Source organism: Notolabrus celidotus, chromosome 13, assembly GCF_009762535.1.
Source record: "Notolabrus celidotus isolate fNotCel1 chromosome 13, fNotCel1.pri, whole genome shotgun sequence".
In the NCBI taxonomy this organism is placed as follows: domain Eukaryota; kingdom Metazoa; phylum Chordata; class Actinopteri; order Labriformes; family Labridae; genus Notolabrus; species Notolabrus celidotus.
Window position 1 is genome coordinate 5,952,368 of NC_048284.1, and position 12,124 is coordinate 5,964,491.

A 12,124-nucleotide genomic window follows, 5' to 3' on the forward strand; every position below is an offset into this window, starting at 1 on the left:
TCGTTGTATTCTTACAAAAAGATATGGAAAATTTTTGCTAAAAATTTTTATAAAGACAGCAACGATAGCTGCGTCAAATTCATGTCAAATGTATAAAAACACCAAATCACAGCACTTGACAGTAAAGATGCACTCCTCCTCCTCTGATACTCTTAAAAGTGATTGAAAAATTTTGATATTAAAGACACTGAAGGTTTAAATGAATAAAAAATATTCCGCTTGAGTCAGGGTTGCAAAAAAGCGTTGGTGTGGACAGGCATCAACCCGTCTCGCGTTACAAATAATACTGGGCACCATGGTGGCTCATTCTTCCTTCAAATGTAAACCCGCAGCCCTACTAGATTGTAGATAATAAAGCACAAAAACCCAGACGAGCTGGGCCGCTCCAGCATATTACAGATCTCAAAAAGGACTCAGGAGTCTAGAAGGGGGAAGTTCAGCACAGGAGTAGAAAGAGAGAGGCGCAAAATACAGTATACAGGTAAAAAAATTGTTGCTTTTTTCGTGGTTTTTTTTTTTTTTTTTTTACAGTGCACATTGATTGCAAACAGTCGTCTCTGATAGTGAGAAGGATTTTTAGCGTGGTGATATTCGCCGTTGGTGCTGAGAGATGTCAAAGGTTGAGCCTGTGCCTCGTGAGCTGATGTGAGAAATCAAACTGTTGTCTTTTCTTTTTTTATGTTGATCTCACAGAGCCCGAGTGAAACAAGAGCTGTGACCAGTGACGTCAGGAGAGTTAAGCCAAGTGTTAATGACGATGATAATGCAGGCAGGTCTGTTTACTCACAAGGCACGTTTTGTACATTTGATTGTCTGTTATTTTTTTGCGTGTGATTTGTAAAAAGGCTCACACAGCGACCGTGTGAGGAATGCACGAGGCACATGGCTTTTAGTCCAACCTCCCTGCACACACTGGCATCAAACACACAACTGAATGCACGTCAACAATGAGAAGGAAAGGACTGTACACACTGAGATAGCATCTATACAGTAGCACTGAGCAAATATACACACAAATAAATTAGAATAAATTATCCAAATAAAGAAAGCAAACAAAATGAAACTTGTTCTCAGTAAGGACAGGGAGTAGTTAAATATGAAGAGTGCGTCACAAATGTCTGAATTGGCTCAGCGTTCAGTGCTTGCAGGAAACAAACTTTTGGTTCAGCTCCTCTTTTTTTTTTTTGTCACAATCTGTAACACATTTCCATCGGATGTCGAGTGAAACATCGAATGAAACATCTTTGCTTGTTCAGCATCGTCTACTGCATCAGTCAGTCCTCGCTAAAAGGCAGATTTCAGCAAACACATCTCGTTATAAAAAGCGTCAGGTATCTAATATGGTTCTTAACTACTCCCTGAAGAAAACATAAAAGAGGAAAAAACCCATCAGTGTCTTCAAAAGCTCATATCATGAATCTACAACAGACTGAAAAAATACATCAAATGAGGAATTTTTATCATCTTATTTAAAGTCCGAAAAGAGACTTCGTTCCTTACATTTAGAAAAACAGTGGCTGTGTTGCTGCAAAATGCTAACGTAGCACGAAGCAAGGATGTATAAACTTTCTCCTTTCGCTAAATGTGTCTGTGTGAGAAGTAAAAAAATGTCTTATTCGAACTGTACAAAGTGAAGCAGAATGTACCACTGGCAGTTTGGTGAAAGAAAGCACTTGAATGAAAGTTTGAGGTGATACGAACGTGTATCAGCACATCAGGTTTGAAGCAGTGTTTTGAGATTTATAAATAAACCTGGAGTGAAATGAAATTAAAAACTCATCTCTGTGGCTGTAACAAAAATACTCATAGCGAGGTGTCTTTCAGTGAGGGTGTATTTGGGGGAAATGTCCTTTCAATGGGTGTCAGTTTGATTGCAAATGCAGCAAATCCCTAAGACATGACTTCCTACTTTCCACTGGCTTGAATATTGCTCACCCTTTTTAAAAAAAAAAAGCTGTCACGTTGCAGGCGGCTCACCGTGCAACAAAGGGTTAAGATTGTCAATCCAGCCAGAGGAAGCAGCCCTGAAAAGCTTTGGAAACAGATCAAATTCATCCAAAGATTTCCAGCTGTCTGATTGTTTTCCAGTTCCCTGATGTTCATCCCACAGAGGAGATTGGTTTGTCTTTGTGCTTTTTGGTTTCAACATTACTGCAGATTTAGGAAACAGTAAGCACGCTCTCCTACAAACACAGGATCACATATCAAAAGAGTAATCACAATTACAATCTCAAGTTACTCGACTATCTCTAAATTCAAGTATGCATGTGTTTATTGACTCGACAGGATCTGATCTTGAACAGCATGAGTGGTACTGCAGGTGGAGATGCTGATGGATGAGTGGAAGCTGGTAAAAACATGGTGCCACACCAGCGTGCAACACTTGACAACCATTTCCTATATAGCCAGTGTGGAAGAGTAAAGAAAGTACAGGACTTGTGGTTTTTTCTGAGAACAAATTCGAAATGTGCCTTGAGTCCTCAAGGGGTTTTTGAAGTCAGTAACTTCAGCACAGAAATGTCCATGTCCACAGTTTGTCGCCCCCCAAAAAAGTGGCCAAATCTCCAAAATGGATCTCTGTCTTTATGGTGTCCTTGATGCAAAGGGTTGTTGTACTGTGGCAGGAGAGAATAAGGCATTCCCTGGACTGATGGAGGTCCTTCAAGACTTGAAATACCAAATCAAAAGAGCAGTTTACTGTACAAAATAGGTAATCTTACAAATATTTCGAAAATATCTCTTCAAACACAATGGCTCCTTCTTGGAAAGACGAAAAAAAAACAAAAACAAAATAAAGTAACAAAAAAAAAAAACTGTAATCAGTCTCCGTCCAGCGGCGACCAGTGTTTTCTTCATCTCATCTTCAATTAGAAAACAAAATCCAAACCCGTGTTCCATCTTACAGTGCCATCTCTTAGAGTCTGGTCCCCCTGTCCCCTTTGGGTAGGAGGAAAGGGGGGGGTGGAGGGGAGACAAGAGGCTGAGGCCAGAGCCAGCCAGGAGTCCCTTCATCTCTGCGCTCCTCTCAGGCGAGGGAAGAGAGCCTCTCTTTGAAACAGAAAGCCAAACAGGGCCATGGTAAGGCGCATCCAGACCGGCAGGTTTTGCCTCTGATGCCTCATAAACTGCAGACAGAAGAAAAAACAGAAACACACATTAGTTTATGAACATGAGGGCATGTTATGTCAGAATAAGAATGAGGCTCAGATTTCATAACAACAGGTTCTCCATGTGACCTGTAGTAACCTCAGTGAGATGAAACCATGTGATCAGGTAGACTGGATGTTTCCACAACATTAGATGATGTCTAGCAAACAAGTGTGTCACACGCACATCCTGCCTGATGCAGATAAAAAATAACATGCAGAGGCCGTATGATGCCATGGGGACTTTCACTCAAAGTCAGAACGAGTAAGCGTTATTAGGGCTGTCAAACTTGTGAAAAGTTGTGAGTAATTCCTGTGTTTCGCTTGTTAATCTCATCTTTCATGCCATCATTTTGCATTTCAAGACAGTTTTAACGTCCGTATTAACAATTGAAGTAATATACGCCAGCCTGAGGACATCCCTTAGACTCAAGTCCTGCAAAATGCTGCAAAATGATGACTGGACTGCAGACAGTTGCCGCCAAAAAACCTGCTCCGTCACACTTGTCGCTGTCATCATTCTGATTAGCCGCAAATGTATGCTTAGCTTGTAGCTGGTCGCTCAAACTCAAAGTACTTTGGTGATACCTTAACTATGTTTAACTCAAAGTGCATATTGAACCATCAAGGAGTTAATCAAAGTGAAATGTGCCATCCAAAAAGACAGTGATGGTTAATTTCATCACAGCTGCAGCAGGAAGCAGGAAGACAATGCGGCAGCTTAACTACGGTGAGCCAGAAGGAACAACATAGACCTTATTTGCATTGCGATTAACTCCTTAGCGCTGATGGCCCTGGTTGTTTACTTCACTTACTTTATTAAATCTCCTAAATACCAAACTTGAGTCTCTTTAAGTCTCCACTGTTGTATCGTAAGACAGAAACTATCATGGCAGTGTTTAAGGATTGAAGCTAGATCTTCATAAATCCTAATTAGCACAGTAAGAGCTCTTGTTTTGGGGTTTCTAAGTGCTTTTAGTATAATAATAACTGATGATATCACTCCATTTTCCTCCCTCAGGTTTTCCAGCTCTCCATCTTGTTAAATATCGCCCTGTTGACTTCAGAACAAGTTCATTTTTAAAGAACACACTGCCTTTTTCATCACAGCTGCAGTGGGAAGCAGGAAGACACTGCAGCAGCTTCACTACGGTGTGCATGAAGGAACAGCATAGACCTTATTTGCATTGTGATTTACACGTTATCCCTGACAGGCCTAGTTGTTGACATTGCTTACTTTATTAAAGCTCCTGAATATTTGATTTGAAATAGTATACTTTGCATGTATGACACTAAAGTTGAGTCTCTTTTTGTCTCCACTATCATCGTAAGGACACTTTGCTGAAACTTTCATGGCAGTATTTCAGGATTGAAGCTACATTTTCATAAACCCTAATGAGCACAGTAAGAGCTCTTGTTTTTGGATTTCTAAGTGCTTTTAGTGAAATAATAACTGATGATATCACTCCATTTTCCTCCCTCAGGTTTTCCAGCTCTCTCTTTTGTTAAATATCGCCCTGTTGACTTCAGAACAAGTTCATTTTCAAAGAACACACTGCCTATTTCATCACAGCTCTCTTGTAATAGCGCAGTCAGCCGAATAATTATCAAAACAAAGCAGAGGAAACCGAAACCGCTCCCCTCCTATGGAGCCGCCTTCCCCGCTCCTGTCATGTTCCGTCAAGCTGCTCAGCCCTGTGTTGACTTCAGACAGATGAAGGGGTTCCTGCTGCAGCCTGCGATCTCCTCTCTCCCCCTGCTCCTCATCTCTGATCCTGCACAGCTCCCCCCCGGCTCTCTGCGAACACTCCGATATTTCAGCCTGTTGCATAAGCATACTTGTAACGATCTCTCTCCCTGCACCCTCTGTCGAGGTCTCTACCAGCCCAGCAATCAGAGCCCGCCACAGGCTATTTAATGCAGAACAAGCAGACTGAACTGAACTGAACCAGCACCGCTAAATGTAACCCTAATTGTCCTTAATTGCTTTAATTCTATGCTGTTGAGCGTACTTAAACAGTACCCTGGTTTGTTCCATGTGAGGCTCATCTTTCTGCCTTGGTTGAGGAGAATTGTGCGTTTTTTTGGCCTGTTTAGGATAATGCAAATGTTAGGTTGGATTTACTTTCTCCTCTAAATTTATGAGGGTTAGAATTAAGCAGAGGCCCTGAAATACAATGACACATCTGACATGTAGAGGAGGGAGAGTTTCAGGTCTGTTTATCCCACTTCTTGTGTTTTATTGCAGCAAAATGGGATCATCAGAAGAACTTGGTGCATTACCAGAAACTAAAACTATCACCTGCCGACTGAAAAAAGCTGTTGTTGTCATGATAACTTGCAAAACAGAAGATCAATACTTGAAATGCAAGTAAATACTGCCTTGCAAACTGCTTTGGAAACCCCTGCTAATATATTGTCATGCTTTCTGCCACAACAGTAGTCCAAACTCAAAGATAACACTCAAACAGCAGACGTAATCTACTCCACAAAAACAAAACCCCACAGCTAAGCCCACACTGGCAACTTCTGCTTGGAGAGTCGAGTGAAAAAGTCTAACAATAGCAGCAGACACAATACAGAGGAGCGATTGGATATCATAAAGGACCACTTGTGCTCGCTCTCCCTTTGGAGTATTCCTACAGCAGCAGCAGCAGCGGCGGTGGTGGTATCAGATCCTGCCGGATGAAACCAACTCCAGCGCAGACAGCAGACAAAAAAAAGTTAAAGAAAAAAAAAAAAACCTTCTCTCTCTCTTATCTCTGTGTCACAGAGATACACACAAAAACCAAAACACACACAGGGACGCACACACTGAGCCAGTCAGCGGGACAACTGAGGTATTGTGGGTAGCCGTGAGTCAGATTCTATTTTTAGACGCACGTATAAACAGACGGCCAAGTCTACCCAGACACAGACGTGCTGCTCACTCCTGCTAGCGACAGACACGCCGATCTCACCTGCTCCGTCTCAATCTTTGCACACTTTGTCAGAATCTGTCACTTATATCACTTTATTTATCCCTCTCTCACTTCTCTCCTCTTGTCTTTGTTTGTTCTCCTTCTCCATTCACCACGCCGTCAAGTGCTTTCCAAAACTTATCAACCACACCTTGTTCTCAACAAAGATCCCGCACATGCCTCGACACACAGACAGCGAGCCGCAGATAAGAACCATGGCACTCCTCCCAGTATATGTTGTACTCATTAACTCAGTTCTTGGTCATGTGACCTCTGTGAACTACTTTATAAACACTGATACAAGCAAAGCCCCTGAGGAGTGTCTCTGCAAAAACAACAAGGCAAAACTGAGAGTGGTTTTAAGTTTGAGCTTCTCTCCATGTGGATTTTATTTCTCAACATACAGGATTAAAAACATATGAAGCATACTATAACTACTCCTCTAGGAGCCGCCAAAGTTTAACGTGGTGTTTTCAGTGTTTGAAGTCTGAGAACTTTAAGGTCTGTCTTTGGCGTGACAGAGCACACATAAAGGGTACAAAGATAAGACAGGAGGGTCATCTTTTATCTTATTTTGTAGCTCTACCCCAGTGTGTTACGTCCTCTTTTACTCTCTGCATGCTGACATTTATTTTTAGTGTTTCCTGTTTTACTTTGAAAGTCCTCGCCTTGTGTTTCATGTGTAATTTTACTTCCTGCCCTCGTGTGTGTGTTTCCCTCTGTATTGATTGCCCTGATCACTTTCACCTGTCTCTCGTTAGCAGGGATGCAAACTGGATTTTTGCAGATACCTGACATGGCCGTACTGATACCAACTCAAGTCCATCCATTAGCCTGCGCAAGCTAGCATCTTCAACTATGCTGAAACAAGGCGGGTTATCAAGTAGGGATGGGCATTTCAAGCCAAAATACTATTGGATAATCATTGGCATCTATTCAACGATTATTTGAATAATCCCCCCCACACACACACACACATACACACACACGTGGGTGTTTCTGTGACACGGCGTGGCGTGTGTTTACATTTTACAGCCATGCTCAGTCTCTGGAAATACATGTGTAGTAGTGTGAGATTCAAAAACGGAGAAAATTGCTGCGACTGTTGCAACTGTTTTCTTCTTCTTTTGCTATTTAATGCAGTTAGCATTCTTCTTCTTCTGTTTGCTAATGCGGTTAGCAAACAGCTTTAAGACGCTCTGTAGCCACCGTCTGGCGGGAATACTGTATTACAGCCAGGCACCGGTAAAAAAGGTTGAAAAATTGTACTTTCAAAATGAGAAAATATTCAAAGTAACTCTTCGTTTTTCACAAAGTGAACAAATCTTAAAAAATCATTGCCCATCCCTATTATCAAGACACTCCTTTACCTTTGGGAGGTCACGCCATATTCTTAGTTTTGTCTCATGACAAGTTTTCATGGACACTTTTTGTGCTTACTTTACAGAAACTCTTGGTGCTGTTCAGGATGATGGTTCTCCAGATGTACAATTAAATTGATAGAGTTAAAGGAGTGCGCCACCTGCTTCACAATCATTACAAATAGCTATTCTGCTGTCGGTTTCGGACACTTCAAAATACTTCCAACACGGCTGACATGTTGAGGTTAGTTGTTGGCGGGTATAAGCTGTGCACATAACTAACGTGTAAACTCTTCAGCTGTACATATCGGTGGATATTTACATTTTTCAAGCTTTTATCTGCTGATACCAATATACCCTTCTTATGTTTGAAACCCTGACTGCACTGATCTCTTTCCTTCCTTCTGGGTCAACTTGTTGTGTCTAACCTCCCTGTGCTTCTTGAATGAATTTCCGTCGGCGTCATTGTGTTGATTTTTGCCTGAGTCTTTGCCATTGTTTCCTTCCTGCTCTCTTGGATTTCTAGTTTAACCTTTCATTAGTCATTTGTAATGACTTGAATCCAATATTAAGATGTTAAAAGTGGCTCAATCAATTGCAGCAGTCAGCGACTTTCGTTAAGTTAATCAAGTTACTGAACAGTGCCCCGTTTATGGCTTAGTAATTTTCCTTTAGCGTGGCCAGGAGAGAGCGGCTAATTCTCTGCACAGGCTATTCTTATCCAGCCTGAGTCGTGGTGAACCACACTGGCAAATTGTTTTGTCTTGAGTGAGCAACAAACTGCTGCTATTGAGCTAAATATGATGTCCACAAGAGACACTAAACTTTGCCTTGCCTGATAAAATGCAGCTTCAATCCTCTATCTGTCCCTTGTTTCTCTCTCAGCAGATGCTAAACCAGCAAAGAAAAGCTTTTCCACTTCTTCTCCTTGGAAATGTACATCCTCCTGTGTTTGTGTTGTTTATAGTTTTCTCACTTTCTACACACAGGCCATGCAGATGCTTGTTTGAAGTGGGAGTTCATGTGAGGATCCACTTCTGTGCTTGGGATTGAGGCTTACCAGTTCAACGTGATCCTGGTGGAACTTGTCTCCGATCTCCCGAAGCTTGCGACCGATTTGCGCCTCGGCGCTCATCCCCGCCTGCTCCTCCGGCCCCTCTGCCATCCTGTCGTCCTCCTCCCCTCGGTCGTCTGCCTCCTCCTCCTCGATCTGCCTCTCTCCCCGGTCCTCCATGGGCTCGAACTGAGCGGGGAAATGCGAGCGTAATCCAGCGTTGCCTAAAAGCAAAACATCAAGCTTCTATAAACTTGTGTTTATGTTGGATCTCTGAAACACCGAGAAAGTGTCGTCAATGTCACTACCAGGATGAGTGCGATGCTAGAAGACACTGCTGATATCAGCTGCTTGTGTTTGTCTCTTTGGGTTTTTAATGAAGTGATGGAAAAGCTTTTGAAAACTATTTTCTACACTGCTTCTAAAAAAAACATGAAACATAGATCCTCAAAGCCAAACTGAAGAGTCAACAATAAGAAAGAGAGAGAGCATCGGCGGTTGAAAAACTCAAACACCTTTTTTTATTCAACAACAGCCTCACTGAACCACAGCTCTTTTTATAAGCTGTGTGTCACTGAGTTTACTCATTGCCTTCAGCACAACTCCTGCTGTCATGGCACTGGGAGGGAAAACATTTTGTTATGTTATCATGTTTGCAGAAAGAGCTGCTATTCTGCCAAACAGAAGCCCATGATGTCTCTCGGAAACAGAGCATCCCTGGACTGTGGACTGCTGCCAAGTGCATGACATCCATTACTGCTTAGATTACTATGAAGTGCAACAGCTGCAAATGTATTGATGACTTTAAACCGAGGACAATATGTACCTCTTACATGCTGACACTGAGTCAACAAACAAACAACAATCTTCAACTTTTGTGCAATTAAATTAGGATGATGTCACACTGATCTGATTAGAAATGGAGCATGTATATTGGATTAAAGCTGTTGGGCATATTAGTGTTGGTATGCGCCTTTATGTAGGCTTCAATTTGTGTTTGTTTTTATGGTTTCAAGAAACGCCAGAGTGAGAGCTCTAAAAAAAGACACCTGAGAGAGTTTGACCATCACTTCCTGGATTTAGGTTCTTAGAGTTAACTTCTAAAAACAACAATTGGCATAGTAAACAAAAGTTATTGGGAAGAACTGGGTGTTCCTTGAGTCCTCTGTGTGCTTGATAAGACGAGGGGATCTCCCAGCTACGAGGAGAATTAATTTCAAAGCTTGTGTGATAAATGAAAATGGAATTTGCTCAGCTAAATATCTGAAGGAAAACAAACTAGTCCGCTCTCATCTTATCTAACACTTGTCAAATCCGATTGACAGGTTTAATCGCCCGGGTCTTTGAGGACAATCACCTCCCAGATAAAAGGAATGACGAATAATCTACACACCATGCAGCGCTGTAAACACCATAAGAAGGCTCACGGTATTATCACCTCGCCCCTCCTTACCGTGAAAGGGTAAGCGAGGCTGCCGGTGCAAGGTGCAAGGCAGCGGGTCGACGCCGATGCTGTTGTTGTTGTTGTGGCTCTGCGACGTGGGCACGACGGCGGCGGCAGTGACGGCGGCGAGGGCCTGTCCGGCCGTGATGTGCGTGGCTCGATCCTCGTATTTGACGTCCCTGAAGGGCGTTCCCCAGAGCTGCGAGATGGGCCGTGACATGTCTTCCTCCTCATCATCCATCCGACGCCTCAGCGGTAAACTCCCTGCAGAAGAGAAGGGAATTTAAAGGATGAGATGAAAAGTCGCACGGTAGTGGAATAAAAGCTTTATTCTGACAGGTTTACGGTCTTCAAGCTGATTTATGCATCATCTGTTCCAAGGCAGAACAGAAACACAGATATCACTCTGTTATCAGGAGAAACTTTAACCCCCAAGCAGATGGAAAATAGCTAAATACAGTCCACATTCAGTGTAAATAAATCATTCGTCATTATAATGCCCTGTAAGACGCTAATGTAGCGTGAGGTATTACTGAAAACAGACGAGCGGGGATGGATCAGCCAATGTTGTTGTCTATGCTGGGAAAGGTTATGAAAACACAAAGAGACCAGCTGTAGCTTAAACGATTATCTCTTATAATACAGTGATGAGTGGCAACAGGAGCCAAACGTATGGAAGCACCCTGTGTAGGGGTGACCCCGTGGGTGGGCGAAATAAAACGCTACGCCAGATTTGCCATCCTCCTGCAGCAGATTTGGCCGAGCTGTTTCTGATAATGTGCCAATTTTAATCCACAGAGAAAGACAGGTTTTTGTTTTTTTTTCCATCACTACCACCTTAATCTGGAAAAGTGTGCCACAGAGGAGAACACGGTCAAGGGATTAGCTTCCTCTAGCACAATTCTGCAGCTCAACATTAACACTTGCGCTTGTTATTCCCTCTCACTCTCTGAGCCGCTCAATCACTGGATGGATAGCCGCCTGTTTACACTAGTAAAAGCAGTGGGTGGTGGTGGTGGTGGTGGTGTGAGAGTGAAACCTCAGTGAAACTAAAGTTTTACCCAGACTGTCATGTGCTGCCGTTGTTTCCCGAGTGAGATAACAAGTTTCACTCCATCCTCTCGTAAACACTTGCACTCTTCCTCGTTGGCCACGTGCCATAATCTGCACTACTGTTTCATCCTTTGTGGAGGGCGCCTATCTTTTTCCTTTTATTGTGTGAGTGGAGACAAATGGGCTGGGTTGCAAATGCAAAAGATGAAACTGGATCTGCTAGTATTGTGTTTACAGAGTGATGCGGTCCCATTTGTACATCTCTTTGAGAAAGTGTCCCTTTGCATGATGTCATATCATGAGGACTCAAAGGAGGAAATGCAGTTTAAACAACTGTGGAGAATTGCTGTCTGTCTAGCTAGGCCACATTATCAGTGAAGATGTATGCCTCTGTGTTGGATTGTCTGTTTTAGGGGGGTAAACAAAAACATATTATTGACCCACAAAAGATCTGACCTCCATTGCACCCAAGGCAAGTACACTAATTAGTTGTGCAGAATCCCAAATAGTCCTCATCTGTGTTCACGTCTCCTCTAGGCAAGTTAAGTGAGGCCTTAATTAATGCTCTCTGCAACACTACAAGTCTTACTGAGATCAAATGAACACTTGTGTTGTGTGTCAGTGGCAATGTGTGTGAGCCCTGTCTTCAATTTCCCTGGCAGCCAGCAGTGGACTGGCAAGACTGCCATAGTGTCAGACACATAAAAACAAACATAGACAGGGAGACACACAGAAAAGACATCACACAAAAACACACAAAGATACACACACACTGCCTGGGGCAGCAGGGAGGCCTGGCATCCAGCACAGAGCTGGTCAGAGGCTCAAAGCAGCAGCAGAGAGTGGCTCCCTCTGCTGCACCATCTGTGCACCGGGCTCTGCTCCATGCTTGGGTGGAGGGGGGTGCACACAAGGTGAGCTCTGCAGCTATTTCACTGAGTGTCTTCATGTTGGTAAGAAAACATGTCCTGTGGTTATCAGTGTGAGACTGACAGGCTCCAATTAAGACATAAACATTACTTCTTATTTGAAAAGGACAACTCAGACTGCTTGTATCTGTATAAACACCATTACTTTTGCATTAATGGAAGTTATCACTAATTCAC

General features: G+C 42.8%; 1 protein-coding gene across 1 annotated transcript in view; it reads right to left on the reverse strand.

Moving 5' to 3' along the window:
• Positions 1-507: 507 nt before the first annotated feature.
• The window catches only part of bmf2 (BCL2 modifying factor 2), a 64,455-nt gene continuing 52,838 nt past the window's right edge, over positions 508-12,124 (reverse strand). The window contains exons 6-8 of the mRNA XM_034698993.1: positions 9,975-10,229; positions 8,528-8,745; positions 508-3,125 (exon numbers count right to left, since the gene is read on the reverse strand). Coding sequence (XP_034554884.1) covers positions 3,009-3,125; positions 8,528-8,745; positions 9,975-10,206 — 567 coding nt within the window. The 5' untranslated portion in view covers positions 10,207-10,229 and the 3' untranslated portion in view covers positions 508-3,008. The remainder of the gene's footprint in view (positions 3,126-8,527; positions 8,746-9,974; positions 10,230-12,124) is intronic.